Source organism: Eulemur rufifrons, chromosome 25 (assembly GCF_041146395.1).
Source record: "Eulemur rufifrons isolate Redbay chromosome 25, OSU_ERuf_1, whole genome shotgun sequence".
Taxonomy (NCBI): domain Eukaryota; kingdom Metazoa; phylum Chordata; class Mammalia; order Primates; family Lemuridae; genus Eulemur; species Eulemur rufifrons.
The window spans coordinates 12512852-12537163 of record NC_091007.1 but is presented as its reverse complement, the minus strand read 5'-3'; the positions used below and the strand labels follow the sequence as shown (position 1 = coordinate 12537163).

At 37.5% G+C, this 24312-nt stretch overlaps 1 protein-coding gene across 5 annotated transcripts in view; it reads right to left on the bottom strand.

Moving 5' to 3' along the window:
* Positions 1-4148: 4148 nt before the first annotated feature.
* Positions 4149-24312, bottom strand: part of CACNB2 (calcium voltage-gated channel auxiliary subunit beta 2) — a 299751-nt gene continuing 279587 nt past the window's right edge. For all 5 annotated transcript variants that reach the window (XM_069459014.1, XM_069459016.1, XM_069459015.1 and 2 more), the window contains 5 exons: positions 19875-19984; positions 9309-9460; positions 7166-7261; positions 6072-6257; positions 4149-5199 (listed from right to left, as the gene is read on the bottom strand). In XM_069459014.1, the coding sequence (XP_069315115.1) occupies positions 4705-5199; positions 6072-6257; positions 7166-7261; positions 9309-9460; positions 19875-19984 (1039 nt within the window). In that variant the 3' untranslated portion in view covers positions 4149-4704. The remainder of the gene's footprint in view (positions 5200-6071; positions 6258-7165; positions 7262-9308; positions 9461-19874; positions 19985-24312) is intronic.

The following is a 24312-nucleotide window of genomic DNA, read 5'->3' as shown; positions in this document are numbered from 1 at the left end:
ATGTTTAATTTTTTTTCAAGATTTTAAACTAGAAAGTAAAATGATTTTCTTTGTAGATTTTAAAAATGAGACTATTCTACTCTTTGGATACCTTATCATTTTTTAGAACATATACAAGTTATTACAAAATGGTGAAAAAGAGAAAACCCAACTTCTGACAGCTGAGAACTGGCCTAGCACTTAGAGCTGGGCCTTGATGTTCTTTTGAACATAAACCATTACACATAAAACCTTGAGACAAGGCAATTGTGCCTATGATAGATCCAGACAAAAAAAGACCACTTCACAATCAAATCTGGACTCAGACAAAAGACATAACATCATTGGAACTGCAAAAATGACCCAACATCCTCTTATGGTGGCCAATTCAAGTGACTGGTTTTTAAGAAAATTAATTATAGCCTCAGGCTTATTTCATTCTGCTTACTGGCTTTTTAGATAAGATCTGTTAAAATGCCCAATACCCTGCCATAGTTCAAACTGTTTTGTTAGTTTTCATTAAAACCACCCAAAAGCCACTGGGCCTTGGGCAGATGAAATGCACAGTTGAAAACAAATGCCTAATAGTTGGGTATTTTTCCCCCCCCATAGGTTTCCTTTAGGAACTTCTCATGACTATTTACTGTATCCACAACGATTACAAGGTCTCAGATCAGGTAAGACCTTTGGATGGACTCTTCTTTGAAGAAGCCTGCCTCGAACACCCTTCCCTGAAGTTGTTTAGGCACCGCTCTCTTTCTCTGTGTTCCATTCCTCATGTCTGTTGGTCTCCTATACTCACTGAACACGCTGTCATTCAAGTTTACTAGCCATGCCCTCTGAGCCCCACATTCACACTTGGGAAACATCCTGGAGGCAGAGACCCTGTCCTTTCAGTCACTGCTGAAAGTACAGACAGTCAATAAATGATACTGAAGGAAGAGAGAAATTATTTCAAGCATATATGTGTCTCTTTTACATGCCTCATTCTGCCTTATATCCCGTACATGTCATTTGACTAAAGAGAAACATTTTACCTGTGGCATTTCTCTTTCCAGGGCTTAGCATACCTTCTCAAACTTTAAATGTATTTTCAGAAACACCACAAAATGCATTTCCTCTCGTGCTCTCTGCAAAGCATTATTTGCTAAGTTGGGATGAAAACGTTAGAAAATCTGCCTAACGACAAAATTGTACTGGTGTAAATGTTTGATTAATACCAACAAATATCAGCATATAAACAATGCCAGCAGAATGGAAGAAAAATACTTGCATATTGAAAACATTAAGGACACAAAGAATATTGCTAAATTTCTTTGAATATAGACAATTTTCAGTAGGTTTCATTCTTTTAAGAAATTAAGCAAATTGGAAAATAAAACATAATCTGAAGAGACACAGAAATGTAAGAAAAAATGCAATAGGAAGGGGGAAAAATCAGGAAACTGTGAGGGAAAGTTAATATATCTTCTAACATATTTAGTGTTAACATAGATATGTCTATGAAGCAGAAAAAGTATTTAAAATCAACAGTGAGTACATTTTACTTTAAAACCCTGTGTCACATTTTAAATAGCAAAGTACAAACTTAGCAGAAATTAAAGAACTGACCCAGATTACTAGAGGTCAGATCTTGAATCTTTTACCTACCTTGAGCTATTTTTTTAAAATCAGACATAGTGGGAAGATTACTAAAGGAACATCGTGGGTTTAGCATCACCCCTGAGGAAGATGCTCCACAAGTGGGAAGAGTTGTTGACTATTTAACATAGTCTCAATTATATGAATCATTCCTAAAATGGCAATTAATACTACTACTAATAAACAGTGCAGAAGCCAGCTCTTTATTTGTTTTATATGAATTACTTTAAACCAGGTTTGTTAAACAGTTCAGTGTAGCTGACAGTGAATGTTTAACAGGAATGCATAGCAGACCATGTTAAAAATGTGGCATTGTCCCAAAGTACGATATGACTAAGACATCCTACATTAAGCAGCACCTTTTTGTAACAGTAACTTAAATTAGCAGTAGAGAAAGGGCATAGGAAAGACTAAAATGGATATGACAAAAAACATAGAACTATTAAGTACATTTCCAGCATTTTCTAGGTTGACTACAAAAATCATGATTCTACAGCTGAGTAGGTTAAGATTAAGCCTTTGCTGTGTGAAGACTATAATTTTACATTCCACAAGTCAGTAAATATCCCATTGTCCGTGGGATTATGTTTTCATTTACAAATTTGCTACACACTGTTTACACATATGCTCACTATACAATTTTCACGGTAGACGTTATGTGAAATCCTTCAATATAGTTTTTAGAGGAATACTGATTTGCACTAGCATATTCCACAGTAAAGTGAGAAATTAAGAACCCAAGTGCAAAATAAAAAAGATGGAATCTATTAGCACTGTTCTTTGAAAGGGATTAATGATAGCAGCAAGTGATACCAGTTATACTTGAAGAATTTAAAAATTTAAATATTCTGAAGTCATTAATTGGGATGAAATAATGTAGGAAAGGATCAGACCGGTAATCAGCAACATCTTAATATGATGAAAGTTTAGCAGAAATATAGCAGTTTAGCAATTGGAATATGGTTTCCCTTTGATGTGAGAATTTTGTCAAAAAGTTACATAAGATGATCAGTTTTTATATTCAATAAATTTCATGTAAACAATACAGACCTAATTTATAAATAAATTGATTCTGAGGGAAATTTTTCATATATTAGCTGATAAAACACTATGTAACTGATTTTTGAAACTTAATTTTCTTGGGGGTAAGGGAAATAAGGATGTAAAACTGTAACTTACAAAAGTCTAAGAATATTTGGCAAGAACTTAGAATAATCAAAGCAGCAAAACCAAAAGTAGATTATTATAACTATTATTATTTTGTTAAATAAATTAACAGTACAAATCTGAATTGACAGGTAGGCATTTTCCTGGGACAAACTTCAAGTGCTAGGTACCTCACACTTAATACTGTCTTACCTATCCAGTCATGACTGGACAAAATATACACTTAGGAGACATAGAAAGGTTTTAGCCTTAAGAATGATAACAACATTGTAAGCTTCTTACAGCAGTGTTGAGGCATGGAGACAGTATCTTCAAGGTTCCCCCCCTTTCCCCGTTCAGAGTAGATGTCTGATGTAGGAAAATATTCTTAAGATTTTATTCATTTCAAGTCCCCCCATTTTGCCCTGATTACTTCTGAAGAGCAGAAACTTTGTTTATAAGAAGCACTTCTGGGTTCTGACAGTGAAACTGTTGGAGCTGGTGGTGGGGAGGAATGATAGGTAACTAGGAGAGAAACAACAGGAACAATAGGCAAGGTTAGAAAATGAAGTGGGAGAAGTTACAAAAATTTATTTTCCCACAAAATAATTCCACAAGCTGTGTAAACGTTTCTTACTTAAAACAAATACTCGAACACACAAAGAGTTTACATTTCCAGTGAAACACTCACAGTAAAAGTTGCCTGTATTTTTACTCTCTAGGAGCAAAAACAAGGAGCCAGCAGATGAATGCTTTCCTAGTTACCTTTGGCAGCAAGCTTCCTCACGTTCCCTGACTGCTCAATGGATTATAAAGCAACATACAGCACAATTAAATACAAAGCCAGGTGGGTAGAATTCTACATACCAGTCTCTAGTTTCTTCATTAGTCTTCAGCATTCCAACTCATCTCAACCAATCACTCATGCACACTCTTACATACAGATACACGTGCGTACAGCGGGTTCCGGCTCATATACTCCAGTGCAGTGACTATAACAGACACTAGCTACTAAGAATGTGTTTGTCACAATCAGTGTGAACTGTATGGAGTAGAACAATCTCTGGAGTTTGGTTATATTTACCATAATTTATGGTGAAAATTATAAACTTACAAGGATGGTATAACATTCAGAAATCAAACCTTTTCAAGTCAAGCAATCACACATATTTACAGTATGTACAGACTTTCTAATAGAATGAGGATAGTGTCTAGACAATGTTACTACAAATTTCCTGAATGTGGGCATTTCTAGTCCCTGTAATTCATAAAGCAAATCTGCTGACTTGGCATTAAGACTCTAAAATAGTGTGATCAAACTGATATATATATATATATATGTATATAATTATAATAAGGTGTTTGCAGAAACATTTACAAACTGTCTATACAGTACACAGTACTAGTACATAGAAAATAGATTCTAACTTTATGATCCCCTTTGTGTAAGGCAAGACTGAATCTGTCCCCAAATTTAGTCAGCCAGAGGTACAAGCAAGAAACAGTGGTCCATGAATGAATGAATATGCAAATCAGGTGCCTGCGTATTAAAAATCTAGAGATACAAGAAATTCCACTTTTTCTCTGTGCTGATTCTGGCTTGTTGGATACATCAGCTACGTTTCTTTAAAACACTAACATCACCTGGATGGCAACAGATTTTGTTCAAGTGGCAGCTACCCAAAACAGTTTTTGAAGAGTCCAGTATCGAACCGGAGGACTGCAGCCGTACCAGGCCAATTTGTATAGCACTTACAAAAGAGAAAAAAAAAAGTATATTAATACTCTATTTCATGCTATTGCTATTCAAGCAACAGCAATACAAAATATTACAAGACAGATCACATATGATTGTAATATAGACCCCAAAGATTTTGTTTCAGGGTGCTGTTATACAAGACTTCAAAAAAAAAAAAAAAAACCACAAAAGGGCAAAAGTCATTGGCGGATGTAAACATCCCTGTTCCACTCCCCGGCCTCATTCCGTTTTTTGGATATTACTTCTCCGTCCTTGTCACAGTAGCGATCCTTGGATTTATGACGGCTCCGTTGTTTGTTGCACTCGTTGTGGTCCTGTTCTCGATCCGTGTCCCTGGAACGGTGCCTCGGCTCCCTGTGTCTGTGGTCACTGCTCCCGTGGCTCTCATCTCTGTGGTTGTGGTCACGGTGGGAGGCATAGTGGTCCACGTGTTCATGGGAATAATCTTCCTTCGGCTCCACGTAGGCAGAGTCTCGACTCTCCTGGGTTTCTGAATCAAACGTCTCTTGCCTGGAGAGGCCTCGACTTGTGCCACTGCGATGGTTGTGGTGGGGGGCAGAGGAGGAAGAACGGTGCTGGGATTTCTTCAGTGGTTCCAGGCAAGGTTCTTCTTCAGCTTGGGAAGCAGACCGGATAGGAGCGGAGCGATCAGTCCTCTGCTCACCTTGAGAACCCTGGCAAGGAAGGGAGGGCACACAGGCACGAACCAAGGTGAGTGTGTAAAGAACTAGCAGGGCGGAGCAAGTCTATTCAGGTATAGTCTTCAGGTATCTAAAATGCTGAAATGAATTCTAACCTACCTCACTTAATTCCTTTTACAGTGTCCAGTGGCATTTGTAAGGTAAGTGCTTAGAAGAGCACACACAGTAATTTTTTTTTTAAAAAAGAAACAGTGTTCTTTTATATTTTCTCTTGGGGTTCAAATACAGATGCAGGTCCCTGAGATTTTTCTATAGATGGATGTACACTTAATCTTCCCACATATACTTAAGCAGAAGCATTTAAGAAAAAAATTCTAAAATAATTAAAAATAAAAAGTGCTGAAATGGCAACATGGGACAGGTACTGTTCTAGGACCATTTCATGTAACAACTCACTAATACTACAACCCTATGAGATAAAGTCATCTCATGAGAAAAGATAGGAGATGACCCAATACAACAGCCTCAAGAGCTAGTTTGCCCTTGTTATTCCTGAGGCAAGAGCAAGCAGTTAGGGAACTTGTCCCAGGTTGTAGAGCCCAGACTTGAATCCAAGCGGTCTCCTTCCACACCCTGTGCTGCGGACTACCGTGTCTTAAAGAATGTGTAGTTATTAGTGAGTTTTACAGCCTATGTATATGTCCATAGTATATTCTGTTTACCTTGCTTTTCTTACAGATACACAGCTCATGCTGGACTTGGTTAAATAGCTTGTAATGTTTGTCTCTGTTTAGTGAGCCAGTGCATGGCTTGTTCCTGTACCCTATCTGGGCTAGGATCTCAGCGGTAGCTCCTTAAGTAGCCTACTTTCTCTGTGAAGACTTTTAAAAAAAGAACTCCCTTACCTGTGAATTAGAGGCTAGGGTGGGGCTAAGAGGCAGAGTTGAAGTGGCTAAAGTACGGCTAAGGAGAGGGTTGGGGAGACTGCTGCTGGGAGGGTGGGTGGCCTTCCAGTAGGCCTCCAGATAGTCGGCAAGGTGCTCACAAGCATCCTCAAGCTGGTTCTCATCCAAGATCACATCAAACAACTCCTGCAGAGGCAGACAGAACATTTACACTGGCCCGTGAGGGAGTGAGTTCCCACCCCCATCCCCCATATCAGAGGGAGAGAGGGGCAGAGGAGCTGGACCCTGGGGTATGTGTTCCTACCTTTCCCCTTTTCTGGTGGCTGATTGTCTTAGTTAGTTAGCGTATAAGTATCTATTCACCTCAAATCAGTGTTATAGGACATCAAATGCTTAACCAATAACTTTTCTGTACTGTGACACTCTTAACAGTGAATCAAGGTAAAAATCTGAACAGTACAGGAAGAAGCCTGTTCTTGACACAGGGATTGTGAAATCTTAATTTGGAAATGAATAAAGCAAGGTGAGGACATAACTTGACATGGTCCTACCTTCACAGTTCATTGGGGAAGAAAACAATGCTTCGCTTTTCAAAAGACTTAATCAAATTTTAACATACTTCTAGCAAGCAAAAGTTGATATAACTCTTTCAGCCTCTGGAAGAGCTGCACTTAGGAGAAATCTATAGTTCCAAGGCGTATGTTGTAAAGGCACGGATTAGAGGAATCTGGCTAACTTAGTACTTAGAAATTTATTTTCACATGTTCTCAAATCAGTTACTGTGATCAGATGTGAGTAATAAACCAACCCCAAAAGATCCATCTTACAAACCAAATTTTTGGAACCATGGTCTTGTGTTAGATATTAACAAAATGAGGTCACCACCAACTGCACCATAGTTTTCTGTAAGCCATGACATGATCAGGAAGGAGGCAGGACAGTTCACTTCCTTGGAGTGAATACCCCTTTAAGTAAGGAGGATTCTCTGCCCTGACAAGGGTTTGTCTGTTTTTTTTTTTTTTGCTTGTTTTTTAAAAAATAATGCCAGGTCTGATCTCTTCAACTGGATTATACCCTATAGAGAGAGAACTTACTGGAGGACACTGAGCCAGTTTATCAGCTGCTACCATCTGGACATTGAGGTGTTTAGCTTGAGATTTCCCTCGAGATTTTATTAACCTTTGTAAAACCTGTAAAAGATAGGAGTTTTTAAGAGAGGAATGTTATTGATTCCTTTCTCTGAGGCCTTTTTATATATAGTCCCTTTTCTTATACGGGAGAAAGGGCTTACAATAGATTTTGCTATAAAATACAATGGATAAGATTATCTGCAAAATTAACATGTTAACATAAAGCTCAGGTGCAAACTTTAAGCACCAGCGTAGCGCTTATTCTGAGTCTTCTAGGCTAGCAGTTCACAAACACTTGGTCTCAAAACCTTTTTGGGTTTTAAAAAGTTGTCGAGGACCCCAAAAAGCTTTTGTTTATATCAAATGTATCTAATATTTACTGTATTAAAAATTAAAACTGAGAAATTCTAAACATTCAAAATTAATAAATCTGTTACACATTAACATAAATTACTTATTTTTATAAAACTAGCTCTATGTTTTTTTTTCCCAAATGTAATGCCTGGCTTCATAGAAGACAAGTCTATCTGCTTCTAACAGTCAATCTATCGTTTTATTTGAAATATGCAAAGAAAATCCAACCTACCACATGTGATTGAGAAAAGGAGGACTACTTTAGTGGCATTTCCAAGTAATTGTGGATATTCTTTGATACTACACAAAAACTCAAAGTAGTTGCCATGTGAAATCGGAAACCATATTCAATGAACTTAGTCTTTCCATTAGTCTGTCTTGAAATTAACATCATTCATTGATCATTTGAAAAATAGTGGGGTTCACGGGAGTTCTTCCATTGGCAACACATACTGTTAGTTCTTCTCCTTTAAGTGACAGGCTCGCTTTCTTTTGTTTTAAGGGACAGAGTCTTGCTCTGTCACCCAGTCTGGGGTGCACTAGTGGGATCATAGCTACAGTAACCTCCAATTCCTGGGCCCAAGCAATACTCCTGCATCAACCTCCCCAGTAAGCTAGGACTACAGGTGTATACCATTACACCCAGGTAATGTTTTTAAAAAAAATTTGGGGCCGCGCACAGTGGCTCACACCTGTAATCTTAACACTCTGGGAGGCTGAGACGGGGCAGATCGTTTGAGCTCAGGAGTTTGAGACCAGCCAGAGCAAGAGAGAGACCCCCGTCTCTACTAAAAATAGAAATTATCTGGCCAACTAAAATATATATAGAAAAAATTAGCCGGGCATGGTGGCACATGCCTATAGTCTCAGCTACCCGGGCGGCTGAGGCAGTAGAATCGCTTGAGCCCAGGAGTTTGAGGTTGCTGTGAGCTAGGCTGATGCCACAGCACTCTCTAGCCTGGGCAACAAAGCGAGACTCTGTCTCCAAAAAAAAAAAAAAATTTTGTAGACATGGGGGCTTCTCACTATATTGCTCAGGCTGGTCTTGAACTCCTGACCTCAAGCAATTCTCCTGCCTGGGCCTCCCAAAGTGCTGGGGTTAAAGGCATGAGCCACCACGCCCAACCAACAGGCACACTTTCGTCAAGAAGATATCTACCAAATACCCAAGCCTGAATAAGCATAGCCTGTCAGCTGTTCCTTGAGGTAAAAATGGTGTTCCATGAAAAAAGTGGCTAGTTTAGTTCACAACTCAAATAATCACATCCGTGCTTGTCCTTGAGACAACTTACTTCCTATTTCATTACACAGAATATTAAAAAGACTTGGACTTAAGAGTTCAAATTTAATAAATTTCACTACATCAGGATACTCAATAACTGCTAGTGCTTTTTGATACCACAGTCTTGATTCCTGCTTAGGGTCCATCAGTTGTACTCACCACTGCTTTTGCATCATTCATGCAAATGTCAAAACGGCAAATAATGTCTTAGTATTACCCTAGAAGTAGTTTTGACTTCGTAGACCCTCTGAAAGTATCTCAGAACCCTCCAGGGACTCATACGCCACACTCTGAGAATTGCTATTCTAGATCATTTAACTATGCTTTGCTTGTATCAGTGTTACAAATTCTTGATGACCGAATGTCCCCATGAGCTCTATATTCATCATAATGACTGTTATCATTGAGAAGAACATAAAACACATTTTAGTAAAGTTTGATCATAGAGCAAATAATAGCACCCATACTTACCTTAGGAGAGGAAATCTTTACATACACTATAATAGGGGCCAAAGAGGTTTTACTAAGTTGAGCTGGATGATTAATAGTATCTGCATCAAGGACTACCAATTGCAGTGTTCTTGCAAGTTCAAAAATCCTTTCAATTTCACTCTGAACTTCCGCTGTAAAATGTTAAAATTCAATTAGTTTGAGTACAGTATTTTTAGACTAAAGTAAAATGGTACACTGTTTCTTCAACAGGAAGGTTTACAGGCAATAGAATTGATGTGTAAGCTATCCTTTGTGCAAAGATCTGTTTCTGCACAGCACCTTCAGATTTTAAGCAATTGCTCTCTCAACCAGATTTAAATTTTATTTTAGTATAATGCTGTATATATCAGTAATAAATTTTTTTGTTGTTCTGCTGCCTCACTTTTTTGTGCTGTAAAACCTTTATGAAATTATTTCATAAAACTATTAAATAAAAAATTTAAAAGAGATATCTTTCATGTGTTTCTAACCACTTTACCCTAGCAACCATTACTAGCTTTCCTTTTAATGCATGGATTTATGTGTCACCTATTCCTATGCTGTCTAGATACGTTTATTAACAAGTTGAAATAACAACATAACCACAGAGACATGAAGGGTGTCTGTAACAAACTTGTTCAGAAGCACACTACTCATATTTTCCACCAACAAAGGAATTGTGCCTGCAACATTCATGTTTTTAAGGGGCCATTACCTAAGGGCTGCACTACAGAAATCGAAACTATACAGTCTATTGAAAACTGGTGACCAAACATTTTAAAATCTACTTGAACTCCAAGAAAATTACATTCAGTTCTTCTGCTCCATGATCTCTCTTGGTAACTTAAATAGCCAGAAGCTACTAGATGAGGCAGCCTAGGTCTATAAAACATAAGATGAAGCTTGCAGTTCCTACTGTAGTCACGGAGGATCATTTCCTTGAGACTCCTTCAGGCCGGGGAACTTGGACCTGTGAATGCCTTTTCATTCCTGCCTTACAATATGTATGACCAGAGTCCTTTTATTTACCTGAATGTCTTAAGAAATCAAGGTCCCAACTACTTAAGATACTAGCTTTAAAATAACATTTGGTCACATACACCCATGACACAGTTGTGCTAAAAGAAAAAAAACAAATCAACTTTCTGGATTTACCAGTATATAAGAAACACGGAACAGAGAGAATCACATAAACTACACCAATGTAATGCAGTTAGTAAAATTCAAACTGTGAAAACCCTACAGAAGAAGAAACCCAATGTCTTCAAGAAACCTGAAGGGAAAAAAGACACAAAAAAATCCATAGATTAACAACAGAGTAAACAGACAACCTACATGGGAGAAAATATTCACAAACTATGCATCTAACAAAGGACTAATACCAGAATCTACAAGGAACTCAAAGTGAACAAGAAAAAAAAAACCTGATTAAAAGCAAGGAAAAGACATGAACAGACATTTTTGCAAAAGACTTACAAATGGCCAAAAAACATGAAAAAATGTTCAATATCACTAATCAGAGAAATGCAAATTAAAACCACAGTGAAATATCATCTTACTCCAGTTAGAATGGCTGTTATTAAAAAGTCAAAACTAGTGCAACCTCTATGGAAAACAATATCGAGAGTCCTCAAAGAACCACAAATAGATTTATGACTTGATCCAACTATCCCACTACTAGGTATTTGCCCAAAGGAAAATAAGTCATTCTATCAAAAAGATACCTGCACTTGTATATTTATTGCAGCACTGTTCACAATAGCAAAGATAAGGAACTATCCTAAGTGCCCATCAATTCATGAGTGGATAAAGAAAAGTGTGGCACATATATACACACACACACATTATGGAATACTAGTCAGTGACAAAAAGAAATGAAATCGTGTCTTTTACAGCAACATGGATGGAACTGGAGGCCATTTTCTTAAGTAACTCAGGAACAGAAAATCAAATGACACAGTCTCACTCATAAGTAGGAGCTAAATTAGTACCCATGGACACAGAGTGTGGAATAATAGACCCGAGAGACTTAGAAGAGGAGGAGGGTAGAGGAGTGTGGGATGAGAAATTACCTGATACTATGCCCACTAACCGGTTGAGGGTTACATAACAAAGCACAGACTTCACGGCTGTGCAATATATCCATAAAACAAACCTGCACCTGTACCACACAAATCAATAACATTTTTTTCAAAAAACATGCTTACAAAAAAAAACTATATATTGAGAGACTTAAGAGACCCATTAACCAAAATGTATGGACTTTATTTGGATCCTAATTCAGGCAAATAGTAACTTACAATGTATTAAATGAACAAACTTGATAAACCATGATGACAGGTATTTGCCTCCAAATAATCTGTGGGTATTTGCGGGGCAGGAAGGGGAAGACTATAAATTAAACAAGATTGGCCATGAGTAGCTGATCTTTAAAACTGGGTGATGAGTACCTGGGGTCCCTTATAATACTCACTTTATTTTCAAATATATTTGAATTTTCTTTTATTAACAGTTTTAAAGCTAAAAATGGCATTCTGATATTCCTTTTCATAATACTGTTCTAAAATAGTATCACTACTACTTTTACCTAACTTTTATCTAAAAGTTATACCTAACTTTTCTGTTCGTTTATTTTTGAGACAGGATCTCACTCTGTCCCCTGGTCTGCAGTGCAATGGCATCATCACAGCCCACGGCAACCTCAACCTCCTGGGCTCCAGCAATCGTCCTGCCTCCGCCTCCCAACCAGCTAGGACTACAGGCGCATGCCACCACACCTGGGCTAATCTGTTGATCTTCAACTTTATTACAGTTACCACCTTGCTGCTGCTTTGTGCCCTATAAATGTTTACATGGCCACTGAACCCTGACACTCAAGTTCCAACCTAAATTAACATTTATTATAAACATTAAGAAATTTGATCACAAAGATTTTCATCTATGTTAGTAACTATTCACATACTCACAGAATCCCATACCTTAAATGTAACTTTCTTTTAAAGGTTTGAGTGCTATATTTTTATTGATCAGTTTAACATTGTGTTTATTGAATAAAATCAAAATAACAGATAGACATAAAATAATCCATAATCTTATTACATATCCAGAAATTACTTCTATTAATATATAGGAATACATATGTATGTATATATATACACATACACACATATATCAATATCTTTCTAGTAGTCCTACAGACACAAATACTTTATACTTTTTTAGTTAAGGGAAAAACTGAGATAATTTAAAAGATTTTAAAGTGGCCTTTCAGAATCCCAGTGCAACACTGCATTAGTAAATACAACCTTAAAGAGAGAACACATTGGGATGAAAATACTTTTAACTTCCAACTAAAAATGATGCCTTCAAAAAGAAATGTATCCATACCAGGAATTTCCCTTTGACAGAGTACATCATGCTTTGACATTTCATTTTTGAAATAAATTGTAACACTTGTTCATTTCTGAAACTGAAAGAAAAGACTCAAAGTCCATTTGGTCCTTTAGAATTGTCCTAACTGGTCAAAGAATGCAGCCCAGCATCTTGAAGAGAAGGCAAACTTATTCACCTCCCCACATCACAAAGTTTTTTTATATTCATTGAATTAAAATGAGCTGAAAAATGAGTAACATTATTCCTATGCTGTATATTTCTGATATCTATAAACAATACCAGGAACAATCTATCTCCAAGAAGGAAGAGAAGTTACCTTAATTTTGAAGGACATTTCTGTAATCAAAAAATACTGTGAAAACAGAGATGGTGGTTACTTTCATTGTGGCTAGTGTTGAGGGATGTCTGAGTGGTAAGGAATTCATAAAACCCAGAGGCAGCTCTGGTATCAGTTATTGAATGGTAATGCCAATGCTATTTTCATACTCACTAGGCACAAAACTCATAATTTTGATTAGTTCCTGCCTTGTCTTAATAAAGAAAACCTGTAAAGCCTTCTCTAACCACCTTCCTCCAACCCAGTAAGTTCTGCCTTTGAGTTCCCACTGCAAGGTAGCAAGGTGGCTTGGGGCAGAAACTAGGCACTGTCACTTCATAGAGCTATGTGACTGATGGATGATATGTTTCACCTCTTGGAACCTGAGTATTCTTATTTGTAAAATGGAAATGGGGACTAAATGAATCAACATGCAAAGCTTCTGTCACTGAGCCTGTCCCATGGTAAGTACAGAGGATCCTTACTTCTGGATATGTAATAAGATTATTACCAATGGCAGTTTGACTTATGATTTTTTCCACTTTACAATGGTGTGAAAGCAGCACGCATTCAGTAGAAACTGTACATCAAGTACCCATACAACCATCCTGTTTCTCACTCTCAGTATAGTATTTAGTAAATTACAAGAGATATTCTACACTTTATTCCAAAATAAACTTTGTGATAGACGACTTTGTCCAACTGTAGGCTTATGTAAGTGTTCTGAGCACATTTAAGTGAGGCTAAGCTATGATGTTCAGCAGGTTAAGTGTATTAAATGCATTTAATTTTCAACTTAATGTGTTTGTCAGAACATGACCCCATTGTAAGTTGCAGATCCCCTGTACTTAATGAACCTCAGGTATGACTTTCCACCTACCTCTGTTAACACTTATCTCTATTTCGGTGGTGTGATTAAAAACTCAGAACAATATGAAATTATTTCTATTCTTTCCCTCAGCACAGTGCCGGGTACATAGTTGGCACTCAGAAAGTGTGCTGAAAGAATGAATTATAAGGTTTTTAAAAATCAAAGTAAAAACTGCTGTTGTAGAAAAACATCATTAAATCTTAAAAACATGAGTACATTTGGCAACCAAATGTATTTACATGAAATCAGAGGCTCCTTTTGGATGGAGACATTGCTATAGTCGGGCCATCAGAGCAACACAATATAAAAAACTGTGCTGATTCCTCAAGACAGACACAGCTACCCTGGTAATGGATAGGTCAAAAGGAGGGAAGTAGTGAGATTCAAAAAATCAACTAGGCCATAAATTCCAGTTATTTCCAAGGCTATCATAAAGCCAACTATCCTCAGCCCTTTATTCTCCATAATTTTTTTTCTCTCTTCGTAGAAGATGACAGATGTTCAAGTAATATGCAATCAACATCACTGAAAAATGGCTCCACCCAGTGAAAAACACGCTTGGACTGGCAGGTGCCTCGCTCCATAGCCTTTCACATCCTGTGGCTCTCAGGTTCTTTATATTACATAGTGATGGGCTCGAACTAGATCAGTAAGTTCTCAAACTTTGCCATACAGTAGAGTCACGTGGTGGGCTTAAATTAGAGATGGTATGGGCCACTCCCAGAGTTTCTAATTCAGTAGATCAGGATGGGGCCTGAGTATTTCATCCCTAACCAATGTCCCTGTCATATTGATGCTATTGATTTGAGGACCACACTTGGAGAACCACTGACCTATACATTTATTTGCTTAATATTTTTTCACTTTCAGTACATAGTTTTTGCTATTCTGTGGTACAATTATGTACCACAACCACATATTTGAATACAAATGTGTACAACAAGGTACTAAATTGACTTGTCCCTGGGAAGTTGCTTGTGGTAAAACCAAACCACAATTTGAGGATACTACAAAGTTGGGCAGTTTAAAAAACTCTGTGGTACGTTCTTTCACAAAGCAGTAATGTAATTATCTACATTCACTATATTTTAACATTTGATTTGAAACTGGCAAATATCTGTATTGCCATACTCTCTACTATCTGAATTCAAGTAATGTTATTTGTAAGCATATAATATTCCTTATTTGCATTCTCCAACTCTGAAAAATACAAATAGCCAATGTAAATATTTTAAATTATGTTTCTTAATTAGTATCATAACTGAGGAAAAAGGACTTTTCTGAGCCTTTATGAAACCATCCATACATGCAAAGAAGTCTTGTACCACTCCAAATATGTGAGGATGTACTTAATGCTTCAGAACCTTCAGGGTTTATTTTTTCCCTCTCCTACAATGGTCCATTAGCATAGTTAACTCCAGAGGCAACACGATATACTTTCATTTGTGCAACCAAACAGGGGTTTATCCTACTCTGGGAAACACAGCTCCTCTCTCAGAGTTCTGGGCATCTGAGTGTCCCTGTTGCTACTGCTGTCTCTGCCAGGAGACCCCTTTCCTGCTCCTTGAAACGGAACTGAGTGTTTATCTTGGACCTTTTGGTGCCTATGCCAATGCCTAGGTTCCAGGTTCCTGGTTACAAGAATCCAGGCCATAGGATCCCGCAGGAAAAAAAAAAAAAAAAATAAGCTAAGCTCATCATCATTTCAGTCGGACTTAAAATTTCGGTCATCTTCTCTCATCTGCCTGCTATGATTTATTTTTCAAAGTCTTCAAATAACCGTTCTTTGCATTCTGTGCAGGTTCTATAGCTGTTGCCAGTGGGAGAGACTGGGTGAAGTGTACTGACTCCATCTTACCCAGGAATGGAACTCTCTCAGTTACATTTTTAAGAACTTATAAGAGCTACCATAAAAGGTAAAACAGGCTGTAGTTACCAACCGTAAATAACTAAAATAAAATACAAAACATGAGGAAAGAGGAAAGCTGAATAAAACAAAATATAGAAAAAGACAGCAAGTAGATCATTTCAGAAAATTAATTTACACTGGTTAAATCCCCCTGTTTATATAGGTTTTTGGAGAATTAAAAAATCCATATGCTGCTTATAAGACATAAACCTCAGAATCTCACAGAAAGTTTAAAAATAAAAGTATAGGCTATAACCACAAACATGCAGATTACCAAAAAATTAGGCAAATGCTATTTTTAAAAAGTAAAGGAAGCTTGTGAAAGCACATAAAGTCAAATTTAGGATAAATATAATTAAAAAATTTTGTTGTATACAAATATAAAATATAACAAAATTGTGACCCTTTATATCAATAACAGCACTGGGATATGTCAACTAAAATCACTAATCAATTTCTCATTATATTTGTAATAGCTTTAATCAAACTGTGACAGATAAGTTAGCAAAAAAAGGTTACAAAGGCTCTGAATGATATCATTAATATAGGTGATTTAATACAAGTTAAATATAAAATTAATAACAGTGTAAATATAAAGGAAACAAATATCCAACCACTTGAGGGATTCAGGTCGACATTACAAAACAAAAAATGGTTTAGCTCATTAGTGTTTAAAGTATGGTCCTGGAACCAGCAGCATTAATATCTCCTAGAAATGTGCTAGAAACACGGATTCTCAGGCCACATCCCAGACTTACTGAATCAGGAACCCTGGGGGTGAAGCCCAGTTCTCTGTGTTTCCACATGCTTTCCGTGGAGCTTTGATGCAAGGTCAACTTTGTAAACCACTGTCCTAAGGATTGAGATTTTTTGTTTGTTTGTTTGTTTTAGAAGAGCCTGATCCAAGTACCGCTTGCTGTTACTGTGAGGATAATGAGTATTTTCAGAATAGAATAAAAACAATTTCTGAAATGGGTTACTGAGGAAGCATCTGCATTAAATCAGCAATTTTTTTTTAAAGTATGATCTCCAAGAACTATGTTAGAAATGCAAAGTCTCATACTTCATCCCACACTTACTAAATAAGAACCTTTGGGGTTGGGACAAGCAATCTGTGTTTTAACATACCCTCTAGGTGATTCTGATACAGGCTAGAGTTTGAGAATCACAGATGAGAAAGAAAAGCAGCAATGACAACTCCATGTAACAACACTCATGGAAAGCACCCGGTGCTGTCTGGCTTCAGATCTAGATTTATGTCTTATATACTTTAGTCTCTAAATAAGAAACAGAAGAATTATATAAACTATGCACTGTATTTGAAAAATCAGAATTGACACTGCTAAGCTAATATTTCTTCTTGTTCCCAGGAAAGGGAAAAGAAAAAGAAAATAAAAAAACTAATAACAACCGCCATTGACTTATCTCCTACTACTATGTGTCAACACGTTCTAGCCACATCGCAATCCTAAGGATACATTCTAATATTTTCACCATTTTAAGGATGGGAAATAGAAAGACTGTAATCTACCAGCTTAAAATCAATAAGAAGACTAACAAAGACCTGAAGGAAAGCAAGAAGAAGAAATATAACAGCAAAATTTAACAAAGAGAAAATGAGAGCCTTTAGTGCCACAAATAATCCTAGTAGCATGTATACATAAACTTACATACCTAGAGTAGGACAGGATCAGTTTTGCACAAAGCTCCACTTTTAAAATATTTCCCATCCCATAGGGTCCACATAACACTCCTAACATGTCATTTAACATGTGATACTGGGGGATGGGTGTTCTCTGATCATTCTCCTGCCTGGTTTGTTTTTCTTTTTCAAATCATCTTTGCCCTTGCACTACCGTGAGAAAAACTAAAAATCTTCATGTTGTACAAAGACATAGTTAATGTGTAATTCATGCATTCCTCTTCTTCAGCAATATTAGAAAAGGTTTTTGCACATTGAGTTTCCTAGGAATCCAGATGACGCATCTGGCCAGTCTGTATCACCAATTCCCTGGGCTCTGGGCCCATGGCCACCTTCCACGGGGTCCAGGTTCTCATCCCTCTGACCCTCCCTGCTCTATGTGAGTAGAGCACTGAAGTCTGGGATGGAAATGGCCCATCCAGAAAGGCAATGGGTGTTGCCAGTCTTTATCGTGCTTGACCTCTGGGCGTTTGGATCACTGAAACGCATTCCCTCCTGACTGTGCTACTTCTCTCTGCAAGTTTTCCCCGCGCAGCTATATTTCCTATTGTTTCTCAAGAGCCTACTTTCTCTGCCAACCCTCTAAATACTGGTGCTTGTCGGGGGTCTGGGCTTGTCTTAGCCTTATCATTTTCGATTCTCTGACTACATGTATAAACTAATGGCTTCCAAATATAAAGTACAGTCTATACTTATTCATAGATTCTGTATTTATGAATTCACATACTTGCTAAAATTTATTTATAACCTCAGAAGCAGTAATATTCATGGCACTTTGTGGACATACAGAGCAGCGACAATTTGAGTCACCCAATGCACATGCTCCTAGCTGAGGCTGAGCAAAGCAGTACTCTGCCTTCTTGTTACAGCTCTTAGACTGTAAACAAGTATCCTTTTCATGGTCTATTTAGTGACATATATTTTGCATTTTTGCACTTTTGAATTAATGATTTCACTGTTTAAAATGGCCCCCAAGCATAATGCTGAAGTGCTGTGTAGTGTTCCTAGGCACAAGACTGATGTGCCTTATTAGAGAATACATGTGTTAGATGAACTTCCTTCAGGGATGAGTTATAGTGCGGTTGCCTGTGAGTTCAATGTTAATAAAAAAGTTAAAAAAATAATGTATAGTCAGTAGTTACAAAAAGCCTTGGTAATCTAAATAAATCTTTTATGTCACTGATTCAGTTGATGAGTCTAAACAATTTACTTGACTTTGTTAATCAGTTGAATATATTAAAGAAGCAATTTTATAATTCCTGTGAGCATCAAATAATGTGTGATAAGAAGATAAGGACATAAAAAAAAGAAACTGCTATAAGCACAACAGATTATCACATTTCCCCCCTCTAACAAATTTCGTTACTGAGGTTTCATTAATGAGAAGTTAAGTGAGGAACAAAATTTAGTTCTATACAATGTCATACTCATTACTAACAGATGAAGTTTATTATTTCTAATAGTTTTTCTATTACTTATGGAATGATACTTCAGGGTAAACTAAAAACTCCTATATTAAAAATGAGGTTCCCCCAAATTTATATATTTAACATATAAATATTAATAGAAAAAAATTAAGCTCAAAGATCTTACACAACAGTCCTCGGAAAATTTATAAAGACAGAAACCTAACAATCCGGTGAGTCACATGTGTAACAGTGATTAACCGAAAACTCCAAGCACATGCCAAAGAGAAGAAATAGCTGAAGGGTCTCAATTTAATCAAATCAATGCATGTTAATATGCAGTATGCAAACACCACTCTGTAAGCATGTTAACTAAAATCCCTACAACACTGTTTTTAAAAATAAAACAAAAATGTTGCTATCAATGGAAAATAGCCAGGAATTGACCTCATCATTTATCAATCTCAACATACACACACAAACTACATCATCCTGAATTTCATTATTGCTATAATTCAAGTATTAAGGGGTACTTGGGTTAATAGCCATCATTTATGGAGTACATACTATAACCCTTATAATACTTAACCCTTATAATAATTCAACAAGGTAGTTATCTTTTCTTAAAAAATGGAGAAAGCCTTCAAAAGATTAATAAACTTGCTCATGGTAACGCTGATGCAAAGTCAACAGTTTTTAGAGTCTATAGACACCAAAGCTCACATTAGTGAAAACAAACCACAACCACAACATTAATGTTGACAACACGTGAAATTTTTAACTTGAAGCTATCATAACAAATCCTTCCATGCCATGAAATCATTAAGACCGTAGCCCTAGCTACTGGGAACATGTGTTGTTTTTTTAATATACTCTGTGACACATGGAATTATCATCTCGTTAGATCTTCTCATTGTCATCTTCAGGAGAAGAGTGTTAAAATAGCTTAAGATCATTGCACAGACTTACCTAAGCTTGACCTTGTGTTGGATCTTTCTATTATTGCATGCTTACTGGGATTGTTTAATACTGAGCGTTTGGCAAGCGAGATATCAGCAGTGACCCTTGTGATGGATATCCTGTTGGCGAAAAAGTAACAGACAACCCGAAGGTCATTAATCTAATCAAAGGACGAAGAAGTACATGCCCCAAACAAATGTAAATATGAAATATATATAGTGACCATACTTCCACACCATATATGTGACGACACTTAATCGTTCATTTTTGTTTTTCCTGCATCTTAGCATTAATTGATTGCTTACCAAGCACCAGGTATGTACTAAGCACTCTACGTGAATTCTCATTAAATCATCCATTATCTCACTTTTACTGATGAAGAAAATGAGCCACAGGGAGATTATCTATCCAAGGCTGGGTATGTACTAAATGGTGGAGCTGGGATTTGAACCCAGACTTTTGAGCGTATATTCTTAGCCCCTGCAACCATAGTTCATTCAGTCCCGTGATCGGCATCAAGAATAAGTAATAAGACGAACACGGTATTGCCTCAGAGAGTTAAGAGTCTAGTGGCAGAGATAAATAAAAAGAAAACAAATTAAAATTAAAGATTATGATGATGCTCGTGAAGAGAACGTGCAGGGTATTATGATAATGAGTTGGGGGATCATTTTAGACAGGGTAGAAATGAGAGCAACAAAATTTGGAAGCTGGAGCTAGTAAGTGACTTAGATTACAGAAATCTGAATATTCAAGTCAACAGTAAGAAAAGCTGTGAAACAAAGTTGAAGGCTCACAGTATCTCTGAAAAAGGTGGTGACAGTGGGACCGGAAATAGGAGGTTGGGTTAAAAAATCTGTTTCAGAGTCAGAGTGCTCTACTTCCCCACAACATCAAGTAGCCAGGTGACAATTTTTTTCCTGCCTAGGATAAAACCAGAGTTGTTATCTTCTGACAAGAAAAGAGAAGGCCTCTGACCAGGGACCCTCCGCACAGCAAGGACAGAAAATGCTAGACAGGAAAGCAAAGATTCTGAATGTTGAGCCCCCAGCCGCCTTTGACATTGTAGAATACTGGTGGCCGGGCTTGGGTCAGAATGGAAGAGTCTTCTCTGGGGAATTTGATGCCAAAGAGTAAAGACCCAAAGATAATGATATAGGAGGTTTCCTATAAAATTGCTCGGAAAGATTTTCCTACAGGGAAGCACAAAGTCAGCCAGCTCCACCTTTGAGCTCAGAACTTCCAGTTAATTATTTTATGCCCCGTTTTACAATGGGAGCGCAGGAGTGTTCGGAAAACCTCTAACCTGAGAGACCAAAACAAACAGAAAAATCAACTATGAATTCTATTCATGGTTGAAAGCTAACAGCGGATTATGTCTGTGAAAATAGAACAAATTCCTACTTAAAAACTTAGCGTAAGAGCTTTTGAAAAGTAAAAATATGGCAGTAGAAATGGAAATTCAAATGAAGGGTTAAAAGATAAAGTTAAGGACCTCTTTAAAGAGTAAAACAGAAAAGACAAAGAGATAAGAAAATAGGAAAATGGTAAGAAAATCAGAGAACAGGAATTTAGAAGAAGAAATAGAGAACAGAGGAGAGGAAACTAAAGAATAATTCCAGGATGAGAGGTCTGATTTTCCACATTCAAAGGGTCCAGCACAGTGGTTGAAAGACCCACACCCAAGCCATATTCTTATAAATCTCCTAACACTGGGGACAAAGAGAAACCTAAAGGTTTCCAGAGGAGAAAGCAGGTCCCAAAGGGTCATTGTGGAATACTTTGTCCTTCTCAACAGAAACTATAGAAGCCAGAAGCTAATAGAGAAAAAGCCTTCAAAATTCAGAGGGAAAATTATTCCAAATAGAATATTCCATGACTGTTTAAATGATCAATTACATAGGAAGGTTGATTTAAAGACACTGTCAGCCATTCAGGGTCTTGAAAAAATTTGTATGTACTCTTTCCAGGGAAACTACCGTAGAATGTTTTTGATTAAAAAGGGTAAAGCTTGAAAGAAATTAAGGGATCTAGGAAACAGGAGCTCCAACCCAAAAGAAAGGTGAAAGGAATCTCCAATGATAGTGATGAGGGCTGTTGCAGAATGACACCCAGCACAGAGAGAATCGGTCTAGACTAGAACTGGCTAGAACAACTCAGAGATTCAAGAAGGTAAGTAATAAGTTTGGTTGGTTCCATATTTAACATTTATTATAACCTTGCAAATAATATTCAAATGAGCCATGCAAATAAATTCAAATGAACCATGCCATATTTTTTCCTGTGTGCTTGCTTTGTGGTTTCCATGAAATAATTTTACCTTTTATATTTGCTTAATTTTCTATAACTGTGTCATGAACCCAGCTGCCAGTTCTCCCCCAGCTATCTAAATCTCTTCCCAGTATATTCAAATGCATCCAGTAGTTTCTTCACTTTTAACAGCTGGGAGATTGGAGGAAGAGACTTCTGCAGGTGTGTGTATGGGATATGCACGAGCGCTCAATATTCCTTATGGTATAAAATCCACAGACAATGCCTAATGCTGAAAACCTAAGCAGCAAATTAAGCACTTCATTTAGAGGCCAGGAGAAAAAACCCAAATACACAGTTGCTATCTGGAGAGCAGGGCGCTTGACAAGCTATGAAAAGAGTGACTGGCTTTTGCAAAAAGGTTTCGTTTTAATCTATATACTATAAAATTCATTCTTTTTGGTGTACAGTTCCAAGAGTTTGGACCCATTTATAGAGTTCTGTATCCACCATCACATTCATGACATGGGATCCTTCCATGACCCCCTGGGCAAGTCCCATGGGCTGTCCCTTTGTAGTCAGTCTTCCTTCCTACCCCACCACTGGCAATCACAGAACTGTTTCCTGTCCCTACATAGTTTTCCCTTTTGCAAAATATCCTGTGTGTGTGGCCTTTTGAGTCACACTTCTTTCACTTTGCGTAAGGGGTTTGAGATTCATCCACACTGTGCGTTTCAACAGTTTACTCATTTTTTATGGCTGCATGAGATTGCTGTTTTAGAAAAGATAAGTATTTGATGAAAATCTTATTTAGCATTTAAAAAGGAGCATCAGAAAATGAAACACTAAACCCATCAATTTAAAAAAGTTTCATTGTTAGTTCACAACGCATTCATAAGCAAAGTCAGGCTACACGTAGGAGCATCCATTGCTCAATGATGATCTTAAAATGCTTTCATTTATTCGGGGGTGGGTGTAGAAGGGTAGGGTGATGCCATCTGGGAAGCTCCAGCTATAATGCATGTAATAGGATTCCTTTTATGCTAAGTACCTGCATGGCCAAAGAGGGAGTCATTCACTCAGCACGTTTATTGAGAGCCTACTATGTGCCCAGCCACCTGGGCCTGTGCCTTTAGGGAGCCCTGGCTACTCACTGGGAAGCAGCTGCCCTGTCATGGGCACCATCTTGGGGATATGGCAGTGGTGACAAGACAGACTAAACCTGCTCAGAAGCATCTTATAGTCTAGCATCTAGGGAACTAATTCAGGTAAAGGGTGAGATTTTCTGTAATGATACATCTTCTTGTCCCATGTGCTTGGTCTTTTCTTTCTGCACGTGGTATTACTCAGCCAAGCTTCCATTGACCTGCTTATGTGGTTAAGACACAGGCCACTATCCCAGTTTAACTCTTGAAGTTATGCTTTGGGCATCATCATTACTTGGGGTTCTGCCCAGCATCTGACCTCAAAAATGCTAAGGGCAAAATTCTTGGGGACCAATTCAGTTTAGAGAAATAAATCTCAACCCTTGCAGTATATCGAAATCACTATGCACGTTTTAAAGTTACAAATGCCCACAGCCTGTCCTCAAGCTCTGGTTTCAATTAGTGGAAAGTGGTATAGAGTCCACTGGATTTTTTTTTTTCCCCTAAGCACTGGCTGGTAATAAATTTCTCACACCAGAAAATACAGTGATGTAATGTTTCCCAGGATCACTGATTTCCAGTAAGATTCTCTCGCAGAAGATTCTGGCAGTAGTGTACATATCCCTACAGCAACTTCAGTGCTGATAAGCTGACATTTCAAAGTCACTGGGGGAAATAAAAACTGCATTTATCCCAGATGGTAGCTTTCGTTCATGTCCCTGATTTCCTTGTTAATTTACCTATCATTGTCCTACAAGGTGAGTCTGAGGACTGCTTTGTTTACATGACACAGTTGGTTAGGGTGAATCCAGTTTTAAATAGGCTACCGTATTGCACACAACAGAAAGAGGATGATGATTTGTCATCTCTTCTCTGACCTGACACACTTTATGCTATTTTCACAGCAAGAAAAGTGATTCTGACAGCTCTCTGGGGGCTTCTACAAATGGACTTAGGTGGGTTTCAGAACAGAAAAGGAATTCCTGACCATCTAGAACCTTTTCATCATCAACATTTCCTTTCATATTTTCTTCTCTTGGGCTCAAAAATTG